At 38.7% G+C, this 16,598-nt stretch overlaps 1 protein-coding gene and 1 long non-coding RNA gene across 3 annotated transcripts; one reads left to right on the top strand and one right to left on the bottom strand.

The window, feature by feature from the left end:
• The first annotated feature begins 686 nt into the window (after nt 1-686).
• LOC103416861 (uncharacterized) lies at nt 687-3,738 on the top strand. 2 transcript variants are annotated; one of them, XR_011577266.1, is made up of 3 exons: nt 687-2,006; nt 2,714-2,931; nt 3,233-3,738. It is a non-coding gene; the product is annotated as an uncharacterized lncRNA (long non-coding RNA). The 2 variants fall into 2 exon arrangements; XR_011577267.1 differs by having other exon boundaries at nt 689-2,006; nt 2,714-2,991.
• Nucleotides 3,739-9,534: 5,796 nt separating this feature from the next.
• LOC139193025 (uncharacterized) lies at nt 9,535-10,868 on the bottom strand. Its single transcript, XM_070815984.1, has 2 exons — nt 10,775-10,868; nt 9,535-9,935 (listed from the first exon to the last, which is right to left on the bottom strand). Exons 1-2 carry the CDS (start codon nt 10,866-10,868, stop codon nt 9,535-9,537), a joined length of 495 nt encoding a protein of 164 aa, XP_070672085.1.
• Nucleotides 10,869-16,598: the final 5,730 nt, after the last annotated feature.

The raw sequence follows: 16,598 nt of genomic DNA, 5'->3' as shown, positions 1-16,598 counted from the left end.
AGAAGAAGAAAAAAGAAAGAAAAACTCACAATGAGAAACGTACGTCAATCAAACGGCTAAAGATTGAGAGTAGGAGTTCATGTGGAGAATGGCTATCGTCAATTTGTAAAAGTAGTATATGACTCTAGCACTAATACGACTCATGTTACTGGGTTCGCAAGATTAATATGAACCCTAAAAGATGAATATGAATATATAGAAGTTTAAATAATGCAGCAAACGCAAGATTAAATAATTATTGATGTTATCGAAATCACTAAAACAATGAAAAATGTGAAGTCTTATCTCATGTAAAGCTTCAGAAACATCGATTTTGTATTCCATTTGTCAAAAACAATTTTTCTCAATCAACATGTTTGTAGTTCATTGGTTAGAGTTTTATTCAACAATGGAAGATGAGAGGGTTTTGATAGTTGAGAAAATAAATAATACGCTAAAAGTGATTTGAGGTGTATTTATAAATTTTTATTTTTTTTAAAACCTAATAAGGTCAAAATTGTCATTGCATAGTGGAGTAAATAAGTCATTTAATATTAAATTTTAATATGGGGTGCATTCAACATTTTATGGGGTGCTAATATAAAAAACCTTTAGTTAATGATATTTCTCTTTATTTGTAAGATAGAAATCCTAAAATTGATTCTGGTCAAATATGAATTTAAACTAGTCTTTGCTACCCATTGAAGTTGAAAGTGAGTAATGTTTGACCCTCCTCTTGCTCTGTTGTTCTCCCAAAAGAGGGATCTAACCCTAAACCCAGATTCCATAGCTGATTTCTTCGGATTGTTGGTCCTCCTTCGAACTTTTCAAGTTTCGCCTTCTTCGCCAAACAGGGAAGAAGAACCCTGAAGCCGAATTCCACAGATGAGCTCAAAACCCAAAACCCAAAACCCAGAAGAAGAAAACCATGTCAGAGTCAGACTTCCCACCGGAGATACTGTTCGACATCCTTTCTCGCCTTCCGCCCAAGGATTTGATTCGAATCCTCTGCGTTTCCAAATCTTGGTATGCCATCATCCACGACCATCACTTCATCAAAGCTCATCTCCAACGCTCCATCCAAACCAATTCGGCTCGCACCCTTTTACTCCGATCAAATTCCGCTCTTTGGTCAGATTTCTATTCACTGTCCTTCAACGGCGACGAAGCGTTCGGGACACTTGTGCCAATTGAGCGGCCCTTGAAATGCCCTGGCGACTACCTTGAGGTGTTGGGCTGCTCGGTTAATGGTGTGGTTTGTATTCACGACTGTGAATGTACAGATGTTTGTCTGTGGAACACGTCAATTCAAAAGTTGAAGAAGATTCCCCTTCCAACGTTAGAGCATCAGCCACCATCATATTCCAACAGGTACACTCTCTTCGGGTTCGGGTATGATTCAGCTAATGATGACTTTAAAGTTTTGCGAATTACGCAGTTTGAGAACAGAAAGAGAGAGTCTGTGGATTCCCAAGTCGGCGTTTATAGTCTAAAATCTAACTCATGGAAAAAGATCCAGAGCTTGCCTTGCCATGGTTTTTGTATTCATAGGCGTGAGATTGTTTTTACCAACGGTGCTCTGTGTTGGCTGATGCGGAAAGATAACAGTCGATGCATAATTCTAACCCTTGATCTTGCCAATGAGAATTATCGGGAGTTTCACACCCCCAGTGGACGAGGATGACAATTCTCTTATGAATTTGGTGGTTTTAAGGGGCTCTCTCTCTGTGTTTTTGTTATGCACGAGTACGGAACGTCCGACTCTTGGACCTTGCTCTATTCTATTGGTGTGGAAACTGGCCCGGAAACTGTGCCTTGGTGGTTTGATCATTGTGAACCTTTGGGGTTCTCAAAGAACGGTGAAATGGTTCTCTTGAAGAAAGGTGAGGGTGCGCTTATTTGGTTTGATTTAGAGCAGAAAAATAATAACCAAGTCTACAGTGGTGGTCTGCCACATCTCTTTAAAGCAACCATTTGCTTAGGGACCCTTTCTCTTCTTGATGGTGACTCCGTCGTGAGCAAAGAAGGTGGGTTTAACTAAAATGAATCATGCCCTCAAAAATATCTTGTTTATCTACTGTAAGTTGGAACCTTATGAGTAGCTAATGTCATGCTTCAATTTCTTGCATCTAATGGCTCATGTTCATGGGTTGTTCTGTTTTTCTTCTTGATTGATAAATCATTTTGCAATATATACACGAAGCCAATGATTTCTGGGGCTTAATTGCAAGAAATAATCTTACCATTGCGTCCTGATCCTGTTTTGATCTCGGTTCAGATTTTCATTTGGGAGATGCGTCCTTATCTTTCTTTGTTTGAGTATTCATCTACTGTGATCATTGGAGTTTGTATATATAAAAGAAGGAGCTACATGGCAAAAATGGATAGAAATAGAGCAACCTCAAAAGCTGTAAAATGATTGCTCAAAGGCTAAATTTTTTGTTAATTAGATATAGAAAACAGAACGAACGAGATGTTTCTTTTCTGACTTGTGACTTGTCACAAGTTCTAGCTATATACTTGAATGCTTTTCTCGTTTGATTATGATTACAAATATCTTTGTTCAACCTCTACTTCTTGATTCAACAGATTAAAAGGACGAAAAAAGAACTATAATCCTTGATTCAAACTGAGCGTACGAGTATTCTTGTTTGATATCTAATCCTTGTTTCCATTTAGCTTCTTGCAAGCTTGTTGGGTTTTTGGTATCTCATAGCAGTTTGTGTTTCTGCAGGTACTTGGGTTGGATGATAACGCTGCTGCTCTTTTGCTTTACTCTTTGTTTCCAAGGCAATGTCGACTTCCTGGAGTATGTCTTGGACTCTTGGTGCCAACTGATTTGGATACATATTGTTTTTTTTTTTTCTGACTTTCATGTGAATGAATGTTCGTGGCAAAAGTACGTGCGGAAGTTATAGCCTGCAATGAACATGCATAGTGAAGAAATGCTAGGTATGCAAAAGAGTATGAGGCTGTTTAGAACGGCCAAAATGAAACCAAATTTCACAAATTGTATGTCCTTTGCTGTTCCGATCGCTTTTGTTTCAATTACTGGTTGATTTATGCTGCAATCAGTTAAAAAATTTGAGCAGGATTACGAATAACTAAATGTGAATTATTACAGATTGCTTTTTTGGGATCCATAAGCCAAAAAGTGCTGAAATTGTTCATCCATATCAGCACTGTTTGAAAGTTGTGGATTTTGTTTGCATTGTTTTCTCTCTGACCTGATTTCATTTTCATGAATTCCAAGTTGACCAGACTTCCAAGTTGCGCACAACGAATAAGCATGAAATTGAAGTACGAGTATGGCCGAAACTGAGGGTTATGCCATAGGACAAACAAGGGACTCGCATATTTTGTGCCCGAACCGGAACAAGATGCTACGCTACTGGTGGCAGAGTCAACGGAAAACTTCGAATTTTACCTCAAATCCGATTCAAATTTAACGAAAATCAACGCCGATCTTGAGGAAACTTGCCTCACCTGAGGTAGAAGGGGACGCACTTGTGGTGATTGCAGCTTTGCAAATTGAAAGCGAGCAGGAATCTTCGCAATTTGGGAATGTCAACAAACAAGGTAGCCCATAGGTTGACTCGACTGAGTTTAACGCTGGAAAATTCTGTAACTCGGTTTAAGGAATCCTTGATTCTCTCTTTGAGGATAGCACTTAAGTCATTTTATTCTAGTGCGGACGTTCTTTTCCCCTTAGTCCGGATGTAAATCTCTGACAAGATTTTTATCGAGATCCATTTTATACACACTATCTTCAATAGTTGCATTATATATCAATGTTGTAGCTTTCTAAAAAAACATGCAAAATTTACCAAGAAAACAAGTAAACATGAAAAAGAGAGTATGTTGAAACAGGAAGTAACGCCGGTCCTCATTGAAATCGCCAATGTTGACCAGCCGAGTTGCTTTGCTTGGTTGTTGGCCCAAACTAAAACAGAGAGAGCTTATTCCCTGAAACCCAGGCTCCATATCCGTAGCTGATTTCTTCAGAAGAAAAATGTCAGACCTCCCACCGGAGATACTGTTCGACATCCTTTCACGCTTTCACGGCTTCCGTCCAAGGACTTGCTTCGGTTCCTCTGCATTTCTTTAGTTTGGGTCGCTTCATCAAAGCTCATCTTCAACGCTCCATCCAAACCAATTCCGGTTGCACCATTTTACTCAAGTCACGCAACGCTCCTCCGTCAGATTTCCTTTCATCGCCTTTTGACGACAGTGAAACGTTCGGGACAGCCGTGAAAATTGAGCAGCCCTTGAAATGCCCTGACGACTCCACTACAAGACTGGGCTGCTCAACGAATGGTGTTGTTTGCATTTGCAACTACGAGACAATGTTTATAGCCTAAAATCCAACTTATGGAAAAGGATCCAAAGCTTGCCTTGCAGTGGATGCTGCCTTCAACGTTACTGCACTCTACTCACATCAGCAAAGCATCAAAAGATTGAAGTCAAGCATATCTGATTCCAAGACAACCTTGCCTACCTATTCACAAAGTCACTGCTGATGCAGTTTGTGATAGGTTCCTGTTTTCAGGTAAAACTGGATTTGTACACTATAATTATAGGTACGCTAAATTTGACTTACAGCTCCAATTACCACCACAAACAGTGATCACACTGTTTTTCTCCTCTCAATTGTTCGTTTGGGGTTTTATTTATATTTTATTTACATGTGGATGCCATTTGAAGCATTGTGGACAGAAAGGGCTGGTTTCCTTGCACTGTCTTCTACTTATTACTAGATCTTTCTGGTTGTTTCCACCTGTTGTTGACACAATATCTTGCGTATCAAATTTTCAATTTTTACAAATGTAGGATATCGGCAGTAGAGTTGAGCCAAAAGGATAAAGGGGTAAGTTTCAATAGAGGAAGTTGGATGTTATTTCTAGCCTTTGGGATGGTTTGGTTGATTACTTTAGTTATAGGCCTATAAGGGTAGATTTGGCTAATTCCAGTTACTGTCTCGAAGTTTCAAGATTGTCGAGTAAAGTGATAGTTACTATTTGTTGAATACTATTTGTTGAAGTTAGTTGCAGTTGGTGGTCACTTGTCATGCAATGTTGTGTTTGTTTTTTAGATAATGGGAACAGGATTTTGTGTTGGTGTTGTGAATGTTGTATGCATTCAGATCCTCTAAGTTCCAAATGTAGTCATTGTGTCCCTTTTGGTTGGGAGGAAAAACAACACCACAAAGCAGGAAGGAGCAAGTAGTTGAAGCTTTTGCTTTGAACTTTCTGTAAGAGCACTTCAGTGTAGGAAGGCCTCCCATGACAATTGGCAATTGAATCTCCTCCACTCAATAGTAATTGCATTTAATAAGCAATAATTGCCTTTGCATCTCTACCTCTAAACTGAATAGCCACGGTAGTAGGCAATAAAATATTAATATTTTTTATTTTATAAAATAATAAAAAATAATTTTAAATTTCGAATAGGATTTTAACCAATCTCGTCACGCCGTGTGTCATTATCCGAAAGTAAAATTTTTGTAGATAGATTACGATAAGATTTTTAACCAATTCTGTCACGCGACATGTTCTTAATTGTTTAGAATCGTTAAAAATATTGAAATGTGATGTAAAGTGGGAGAAAATGAGAAGGTATTTATAGAAAAAAAAATTATTTTTTTAATTTTATTTTTGAAATTTTTCGGATCTTTAATATTTTAAATTTTTTTTATTAACTTAATTAATCTGGACCGTTGGATTACAAAAAAAAATTGAAATCCAACAATCCAGAATGTGACATGTGGCCCACCATAACATTTCTGGTTTTTTTCCATTTAAATTTTTTTTTAAAGCCTAAAAACTTGGACCGTTGATCTGGAAATCAACAGTCTAGATTCAAAGATAATTGAGTGAAGTTGACATGCGAGTCCCAACATGTGAAAATGTGTCGGAGACGCACCCCCACATGCGCTTGTTATGCATGCGCCTAACGCAATTTTTTTTATAACGTGGCTGACGTCAGCCTTGCATCACAAAGCCCTTAGGCACTTGGGCCTTGGACTCCCGCATGCCCTCTCCCATGGACTCCCTTTTAGCCCAATTGCCCGAATAGGCTGAAGCAAGTTTGGGAAGGGATTGGGTTGCAAATGGGGGCAGTCCACTGGGCTAAACCCAACACTGGAATTGCTCTAAACCAAATGCATGTTCGTGATGCACGGTACAACTAACGTATTAGAAGAGAAGCTTGTCTACGGAAGGACTGGGGTCCTGCCTGTAGTGGATGCCACTTCTTCCACAAACGACCTGATTGTTGCCTAGCTTGTCATAGGAAACAAAGATCTAAGAGCAACTCCACCCTTGGTGGTTACTGGGGGGACATGCGAAGGGAAAGGGCCCGAGGGTCGGTGGATAGGCCTTCAGCCTTGGGCAGCCCGAGTGAAGGTGGGAGCCCGAGGGCCAGGCTCGTGGAGAATTGACAGGCTTGCAGCCTGAGTTGTGTGTGGCGTCAACCTCACGCCAGGCCTGGCGTCGGTACTTTTTTAATTTTTTTTATGTCAGGCGCGTGCCCCTCACTCGGGAGTGGGGGCGTGTCAGCTGACAAGTTTACAGGGCACAGGGCCCACGCGCCAGGAAATGCAGGTGACCATTGGGAAGCCCCGTGGCTTCCCACGGTTCGTTCGATCCCAACGACTCTTTAATACGAGCCGTCCAATTTCCAATGGTAATAAAAAAAAAGCTGATTTAATATCAACCGTTCGATCTGAGATCAACGGTTGATGTTAATCTGCTTTATAAATTGAAAAAAAAAAAGAAAAATAGTTTTAAATTAAGAAGAGTTACCACTGTGACACGTGGCACAATCTGGAGTGTTGGAATTCAAAATTTTTTAAATCCAACGGCAGAGATTAATTATTTGAATAAAAAAAATTTAAAAATTGTAAAAAATCAGAAAAAAAATATCTGAAAATTTAAAAAAAAATGTTTCTACTTTTCTATAAATACCTTCTCATTATCATCTACCTTACACCACAATTTCATATTTTCTCAATTACTTTCAATCAAATTCCTATCTTTCTCTAAAAGTTTCAACCCAATTTTTTTCAACAAAATAACTACTGCTACAGGTACGAATTGGTCGCTTTTTGAAGATGTTGCGTTGTGTACAAGCTGGGTTGAAGTTACTCATAGTTCGCGTACGAGTAATGAGATACAGTTGCGAGAAATGTGGAGTCTTATTCATACCAATTATCTTGAGAAAATGGGTGGGAGTAGAACCAAAGAATCGATTTCTAGTCATTGGAAATTACTTAGCCAATCGTTTACTATTTGGAGAGACACCTTGGCACAAGCTAGTAGTAATCTTCGAAGTGGGGAAAATTACACGGATCAGGTAACAATATATTATTTATTTGTTTGTACTATACCCAAATTTACATTGTAATTATTTGTTTGTATTATTTATTTGTTACCTACTTTAATTATAATTATTTGTTTGTATTATTTATTTGTTACCTACTTTAATTATAATTATTTGTTTGAATTATTTATTTGTTACCTACTTTAATTATAATTATTTGTGTGTATTATTTATTTGTTACATACTTTAATTATAATTATTTGTTTTCATTATTTATTTGTTACCTACTTGGATTATTATTATTTATCCTCCCCCATTGTGTAGCTAATTCAAGCACAAGCTTGGTATGGTGCCAAAACCAAAAATAAATCATTCAACCGGTGGGAATGTTGGAATATTGTCAAAGATTGTCCTAAATTCAGAGTTGTGCCTGTCAGTCCAGAAGTTGTCATGAACAGCACTACGCTATACTCTACACCTGATAATGGCTCGCAAGAAGATGATGCAGAAGAAGTGCCTGAAACACCCATCCCTGAACAAGCGTCGGGTTCGACCCGTTATCCAATTAGGCCTCAAGGTAAGAAGGCTTCAAAGAGAAAAGGAAGTGCTTCCAAGCATGATTACGCAAAGTACATGGAAGAACTTACTCGCCATAATGAATTGACTTTGGCGCGGGAAATGGCGAAATTTGAGGCTAATAAGGCTAGAGAGGAGGCAAAAGCTGCAACTATTGAGAGAGAATTTCAAGCTAATCAGAGAGAGAGCTACTTAGGCAAGAAAGGGAATTGGTTAGAGAAGAAAGAATGGCTCAACGAGATCGTGAGATTATGAACACGCCTTTAGAAGGGAAGTCTCCAAATTCTAAATATTTTTGGAAGTCGGAGAAAGAGGATGTGGTGCATAGAAGGCGTGCAAGAGAAGCAAGAGCAAGAGGAGATGGTCCTAGCACGACAAGAGAAGATCATCCTAGCACCACAAATTGGTTAAGTGATGATGATTAGAGTATTTTTTGTAATTTATTGAATTTAGTACTTTATTTAAAGTGAGAATAAATTTATTTAATATGGTAATATATTTATACTATAAGAGAATCTTTATTCAAATGACATAAACACACCAAATAAAATTACATAAACACACCAAATAATAAAAACCTCACTAAATGAACTAAAATAAAACACATCAAATAAAATTACATAAACACACCAAATAATAAAAACCTCATAAACACACCAAATAATAAAAACCTCACTAAATGAACTAAAATAAAATACACCAAATAAAATTACATAAACATACCAAATAATAAAAAACACACTAAATGAACTTAATTATCTTTAGCTTGTTTCAATGCCCACTGGTGCTCTATCAAGTCATTTTGCCGGGCATTGTGCATGTCTGGCCTTTGAAATGCAGTATATCGTTGAATGATCCTTTCATTGTAACGTCCATCCCTTTCTAATGGCTCATGTTGCACGGGCTCATCAGTGGCGTCATGAGCACAATATATACGTGTTCTTGAATTGTTCATCGTGTCTACCTCATGTTCATCAACGGCTTCATAATTGTACTCATCTTCCACAATCATGTTGTGAAGAATGATGCACATCATCATGATGGATCGAAGCGACTCTACATCAAACAATCTAGCAGCACCCTTAACGATTGCCCAGCGAGCTTGGAGGATACCGAAACAACACTCCACATCCTTCTTGCACCCCTCTTGACATCTTGCAAAGTGTTTTTCCTTTGCACTTCACGGACGTGGCACTATTTTGACAAATGTTGATCACCTTGGGTAAATGCCGTCATCTAGGTAGTATGGCCCGTCGTACATACGTCCGTTGACCGTGACTTTTGGTGCCTTTCCTTGCAGGACATTGTTGAACACTGAGGATTGGGCAAGGACGTTGAGGTTATTTTGAGCTCCCGGAACCCCAAAAAAGGCATGCCAAATTCATGTATCAAAAGATGCCACCGCCTCCAAAATGATACTTTTTGCTCATTTTCTGTCTCCATAAGCGCCTTGCCATGCACTTGGACAGTTTTTCCACGTCCAATGCATATAATCAATGCTCCCAATCATCCCAGGAAAACCTGGCATCTCGGCCTTCTTCAGAAGCATTTCCAAGTCCATGTGAGTAGGTTTCCGGAGGTACTCTGCGGTGTAGATAGATTCGATTGCTCCGTAAAACCTCATCAAGGACTCAAGAATGGTTGATTTCCCCATCCTCACTATCTCATCCACTTGGTCTGCAACTGCTCCAAACGCAAGCATCGCAGCACAGCAGTAAGTTTTTGCTCGGGAATGAGACCCATAGCACCACAAGCATCCTTCTTTTGCACAAAGTAAGAATCATGATTGCAAACAGGAATCATGATTTTGTTGAACAAATGTCGTTCCATTCTAAAACGACGTTTGAAGTACGTATCAGGAAATGCACTATTATGGACAAAATAATCGTCCAACATCTCCTCACCTCGTTGTTGCCTGCTTTTATCAAGGTTTTCGGAACGGGTGGGCCTGCATATCTGAGCCACAACTTGGATGACTTGATGAGAATGTGAGTCTCTGGCCATTCTTGCTTCATCATCTCTCCTTCTCCGCTCCTCATCCTCATCCTTCTCATTTTGGGCTATATGGAGATTGAACATTCTTTCAGATTGGTTAAACAATTCTTCCTCTTCTTGATCGATTTCCCACATGATGCTTGAAGAAGAAGACATTGTAAGTAGAAACTATGAATAATGATATAGATTTTTGAGAAACTATGAATAATGATAGAGATATTGAGAAAATTGGTGTGAGATTAAAAAGGATGGATGATGGATTATATGGAGGATTCTGAAATGATTAGGTTGTAGAAAGTGTCACGTGGCATGCCATCATTCATTAAAAATCTTATCGAAATCTATCCTAAAAGATTCTGAAAAGATAACGACAGGTGGCACGACGGCATTGAATAAAAATCTTATCGAAATCCATCACCAATAATTATCTTTTCGGATAATGACACATGACGCAACGAAAACGATTTAAAATCTGATTGAAATCTATCCTCAAAGATTCTAAAAAGATAACGACACGTGGCACGATAACATTGGATAAAAATCTTATCGAAATCTATGACCAATAATAGTCGTTTTGGGTAAATGACACGTGGCGCAACGAGAACGATTTAAAATATCTGATCGAAATCTATCCTCAAAGATTCTGAAAAGATAACGACACGTGGCACGATGACATTGGATAAAAATCTTATCGAAATCTATGACCAATAATAGTCGTTTTGGGTAAATGACACGTGGCGCAACGAGAACGAATTAAAATATCTTATCCGAAATTACAAAAAAATTTATTTAGTATTATTTTGTAAAAAAAAAAAATAATAAATATTTTATTGCCTATTGCTAGGGCTATTCAAGTGGAAGGGTGGAGATGCAAAAAGCAGTTACTGTTCATTATGACAGTTACTGTTCACAGGGTGGATTGAATAGTGGATTGCCTGGGAGGAGGGCTCCAATGGTGGAGTTGCTCTAAGGTTGTTGCTAGTTGCGACGGCTAGCATCTATGTTGCTACGCCTGCTTCTACATACTTTGATGGAGTTTATCTGCATATTTCATCAATTTATTAGAAAATTAATGCCGGAAAGGTTTGCAACTCCTTTTGATATTCTGGTTAGCATTTTTCATATAAATTTTACAGATTAATAAATAAGATACCTGAATAACCAGTTGAACATGTCTTAATGAGAATCAGAGATGTGAATATTTCTGGTTTTATTGTATGGTAGGCTAGCGATAACCTACTAATTATTAACGATTTTCTCCGAACTGCAGGCGAAATATTTCTCATTCATTCCATGAGTTTCTAGCTTCTACCTTCACAAGCAAGTTATCTTCTGCAAACATGAGGCATTTTGTTGAATATTTTGTGTACATTAATATATACGCAAACTTTCAAGGCTAGCTAGATAGTCCATATTGACACAACTGAGGTTTGTGAACTGTAATGAAACTGAAAAGTATAGCAAATATTAAAATAGAGCAAGAATTTTCTAGAAAGTGTTGTTGACTAACTGTTTGGTTACCCTCTGACCTTCATAGCTTGTTTCATACCCCTCTCTTCTTATCTCAATCCCCGCACATGGCTACGTAGAGACACACAAATAAAGAGGAGTATGAAAATAATTTTTTTCTTGGTAAAAAATTACAGAATTCAAAAACAAGTGTGCTGGCTATCTAGATACCTACGGGATTCTCTTTGGATTATTTTGGTGAGAATCCATTCGTAAATTATTTTCATTTATTGTACATCATGCAGTCAGTTTTTGTCAGGTACTGATTGTATTAATTTTAAATAAAAATATTTAAAATAATTTATAATCGCACGATGTACGATGAACGAATATGATTCATGGATCCCCAAGATCCCTATCTTAAATGATTTTTTTTTTTGTCTTACACAATGTGGTGATTTTTACACATTTTTCTAGAAAAAAAATGTGTATATAATTTGAGAATTGTTATTGGCACTTCAAAAATCACATTCTGCACTCACCACAAGGTTGTAAAAGAAAAAATCGTTGAGAAATCGGGGGTGCCATCTGGGACTCCTATAACTTGAGGGGATTTTCATATGCTTTTCAAGTAATTTCCCTTTTATTTTGTTGTTATAAGTTGCACGTACTTTTGGATTCGTTTTCGCTGCAACTTATTGACATTATTGCTTTAAATTTTGTAGATCTGATTGTTTGAAACTTTGCCATACTTAAGGTCCAAAAACTATGCGAGGGTGCAAATGGAGAACCCTCAGTTATTGCCATGGATTTGCAGTTGGGACACCAACTTAAATTTGTCCCATCACAAGCTGAAAAGTGGTCTTTTACTCAAAAATGGGTACGTGTTTGTTCCAGTTTTAATAAACTTACCAAATTTTTATTACGAATTGGTTATACTTACATATGCAACACCGATTTTGTCGGATGCACATTATTGTCCACCCAATTACTATGAGCAAGAAAGAAAAGATGGCGTTTTACTGGAACGTCATGTTTGATGATGTTGAGGCTGGTAGGATGCAACACCGGAGGACGAAAGTAAAGGTGTTGCAAATGTTGATAACGACTCTGAGGCAACTCCTTTATCCGAACCGAAAGGGAAGGCGAAGACAGGAGACCATGTACACATGGGAGCATTGCCATCATCATCCCGGTTAGTGGTGAATACTTAAATCCCCTTAAATTGTAGTTTCAATTTAGACACTTGTACTGTTTCTAAACGGATATCAGTTTCGGTGGAGTTATGATATGAAATCACTGTTTTTATATGCAGGAGTATGAGTTTGGCTACCGAGGTTGAGCGTCTTCGAGGTGACGCAGTTGTAAAATCGTTTGACAAGCCCCTGACCCCTAATAAGTCGGTAGGGTCAGGTGGGACACATGTAATGTCCCTGAGGATGAAAAGGTCGACAATTCCCTTGAATGTCCACCTGGTAATGAAGATTTCACAACACCTTCCCCTTAACCTAAAACCTCTACCGGCGAAGGGCAGTCACCTCGGGGAAAAGAAATAATCGAAGTGACAACCATCACTTTGAATTTACCTACTTTTGATGTCGACTTGCTGAAGATAATTGAGGCCCAAAATGCAAACGATGTCACCCAATCGCAGCTGCATATATTGGAGTTTAGAGTGGAGGGTGAGTTGGGAGAAAGGCAGGTTTTCCATCTTCGAGAGGAAGACGAGGACATGGAGGTCAACAAGTATATTAACCACACTGAGAAAGCCATTGACGTGAACGAGGCTACCGGTCCATTTGATTTGGAGCCCTTTCATGGTAAGGGCATGCTACTGAAGCATAAAGTAATACAACTGGTGCACCCGTTCACCCTTATCAAATCCTACAAAAGAAATAAAGTTGGTGATGGCCATTCCGCCGAGGATTTTGTCGCCCTAGATCCTCTGTGAATCATCCCAAATCCAGATGTGGAGGTTTTCATCGACGTCTTGATGCGTTGGGTGGGTTCGTCGAGGTAAGTTCACTTTTGGTTGTCATTCAAACAATTGAATATGAACTTGATGTCCATGTATCTTTAACAACCTGTGCATTTTTTTGTGTACCAGCAATAGACTGGACCTATACAGCTTGGCCACTGTGGGTCGGGTTTTTTTTAACCACACTCATCCAGTCTGAGAGTACTCTGAACAACAATGTAAGTAATTGTTCTTCATTTGTAACTTGTTTTTATTTACCACATTATAAGCAAGTACAAGACTTTAATTTTGGCTTTTACAATGCATTTGACGTTGGATTTAGCACATCAACGTCGGCTTTTACCGAGGAAGCGATCGATAAAGTGTCCTAAAGAATTCGGGGAGTGGTGGACAACTGCTTACTTTTATTTTTGGGTAAGTGTTATGTCATTATTGTTACTGTGAAACCCCGTCCTTATTTTTACTTATTTTATAATATTATCGGATGTATGAAATTACCAAATTGCCCTTGAAGCATAAACGTTGATTTTACATTTTGAAACATCGAATGTTTTTCGGATATTTCACATTTCCTCTTTAGTGGCCTTAATTTGTGAACCAATGGGACCCATTTTGGATCCTTGTCCCCTTGTTCCTCCCCCTACGTGTGAGTCACCCTTCCATTTTTTGCATTTCAGTCAAAACACACACACACACACTCTCTCTCTACAAACTCTCTCCCTCACCTTTTGGCCTTGTCTCAAACCAACCCTTCTAGAGGGTTTTCACTCAAACAAATCACACAACAACAACCATGGCACCACCACCATCACCCCTACGAACTCAGAATCGAAAGAAAACCCTTCAAACTCTTCCAAACGCGTTGCACAATGCATTCACTGTTCACTAAGTTCTTCGACGAGTTATCACATTCTCCGGCTAAGGTAAGCCTCGAATCTCATCCAAAAGTTGTAGATCGTGTCTTGGTGTATGTTTCGAAGTAGTTTTGAGAAGTTTTGGTGATGTTTGGATGTAGGAAACTCACGGGGAAAGCTTCCCCAGTTTTCAGGCCAGGACTGCCACTTTCGAGGCATTTTTCGGCCAAATCACAAGGAGTTAGCCTTTCCGAAAGGTACCATTCTCTTCGTCTCATTGAGAAGTAAGATTTTTGTTTTTGAATTACTCAATTTCGTTGACTATTGAGGAAGTTATGAACGCTTAACATTTTAAGTTCTCCACATTCCTAACTACATTTTGGCTTTTGAATCACTCGATTTGGACTTATATCGAGCTCGGAATGGGCTCTTGAAGTTGGCAAAAAAGTTTGGGATTTTTCTAGAAAATTGAAGGTCAGCGCGTGGCATGGAGCACACGCACCTCGGTCGCCATCCATGGTGGCGACCACGGCGGTGCCGGCAACTTTTTCGGCGACCAATCTCGGCGTGCGTAGTGGCGCCTAGCCTCCTGGGCCATCCCTCAGTGGCGGCGCGTGGGGGAACCTGAGGTCCCTCCTTAGGTTTTTCCACATCCTGAATCTGTTACGACGACCATTTTCTCAAATTTAATCATTTGAGTAGACTTTTATTAATTGGTCCCTTTATGTGCTTAGGTGCATTTGTTAGTAACGTTTCCAACGAATCTTTGACGACGGAGTATCTATGAGGACCCCTTCTAAAATGCATGATTTTATTATTAGAAATGCATACATGAAAAACATGATTTTATGACTACGTTTTATTAAACGTTCATGAGTAAATCGGGTTCATGCTTTATGAAATATCATGCTTTATCGAATTTATGTATATTGAGATATTTATGAACATGGATTTATGATATGATGTTTGAGCTATTGAGCTCTGATGAGATATATTTTGGAAAGATTATGTTCATGATTTTCTATGCTTACTTAGTGGATATTGATATTTATATATGCCATCGGGCGGGGATGTAGTGCCATCGGGCTGGCAATGTAGTGCCTCCGGGTAGAAGATATTTATATATGCCTTCGAGCAGGCGATGTAGTGCCTTTGGGCGGAAGATATTTATATATGTCATCGGGCATGTGATGTAGTGCCTTCGGCGGAAGATATTTATATATGCCTTCAGGCGGGCGATGCAGTGCCTTCGGGTGATTGTGATACCACTACTAAGCACACTATATATGTTGTATGTTTTATGGCATGCTAAGGTTTTCAGAAAATTTATTACTTATTATGCTATATGAGTTTTCTAAAGATGGGAGTTAGTACGTTAAAGAATAATTGTTTTAGTATTAGATATATATAAACTTGGTCCACTCATCTTCTGTTTTGCGCACCCTCAGGACCTAGGAATAAGGCATACAACCCGAGCTACGAGGCATTTCCATATCAGTGAATTTTTGTCCTCCTCTCTGTGTAGAACATATCTTGTAATCGCACTTTCTAACTTTCTAATATTCCTTCCGCTTGTATTTTGAATTAGTAGTACACTTTAAACATGTCATGCATTATCACTTTTAATTTGTTGGTAGTTGAATATTATATTTTATTAAGGTTTGTACTTGATTACTATTTTGCGTCGTTACGCTCGAAATTTATATGCATGTTTCACATGTTCTCGGCATATCCATTCTTTAAACGGCTTGCATCACTCTCGGGTATCGACCAACACATGGCCATCCCATTGTTATTCAAACACCGGGATCGGTGCCTGTTAGATTGGTATCAAAGCATACTTAGGATTTTATTCTTTCAACTTGGTAGTCATAATCCTTCATGCAGCCACAATTTTTCGTCTTCCTAAATCTTGTTTGCCTCTTATCAGAATCATGGATACTTATGATGGGAATGTGCCTTGCTGGCCTCATTCTAGTTTAATGGGTGCAATGCAACAATTGACCTCCACTCTGCGACATGTTTTCCCTAGGAACAGCGGGCATAGTCGTACTTACATGGAAATTGCTCAGAGTTAGGGTGTTATTCAGCTGATGTAGTTGGTGCCTTCAATATTGTTCGACTTCCTTTCTCGGCTTCTGTCCAAGGATTTAATTTGATTCATCTGTGTTTCCAAAGCTTGGTATGCCATCGTGGAGGACCACCATTTCATCAAACCAAACCATATTCTGCTCGCGCCATTTTACTCAAGTCAAATTTATCTCCTCCATCAGGTTGTCTTTCAACGGCGATGAAGCATTCGAAACAGCCGTGAAAATTGAGCAGCCCTTGAAATGCCTTGACGACTCGACTACAATATTGGGATGTTGCCTTCAATATTATTGCATTCTCTTCACAGCAAAGTATCAAAAGATTGAAGTCAAGCAAATCTGATCTTAAGATAATTT

The sequence above is a fragment of the Malus domestica genome, chromosome 16 (assembly GCF_042453785.1).
Source record: "Malus domestica chromosome 16, GDT2T_hap1".
In the NCBI taxonomy this organism is placed as follows: domain Eukaryota; kingdom Viridiplantae; phylum Streptophyta; class Magnoliopsida; order Rosales; family Rosaceae; genus Malus; species Malus domestica.
The sequence above is the reverse complement of the archived record's forward strand: the minus strand, read 5'-3'. Positions and strand labels throughout refer to the sequence as shown.

What these genes read in the sequence shown, in the direction of transcription:
- LOC139193025 (XM_070815984.1), bottom strand. Translation starts at nt 10,868, where the DNA reads ATGCTAGCCGTCGCAACTAGCAACAACCTTAGAGCAACTCCACCATTG. An exon ending in TTCAATCCACCCTGTGAACA is followed by an intron (nt 9,936 to 10,774) that starts GTAACTGTCATA and finishes ATCTCCATATAG; the next exon opens with CCCAAAATGAGAAGGATGAG.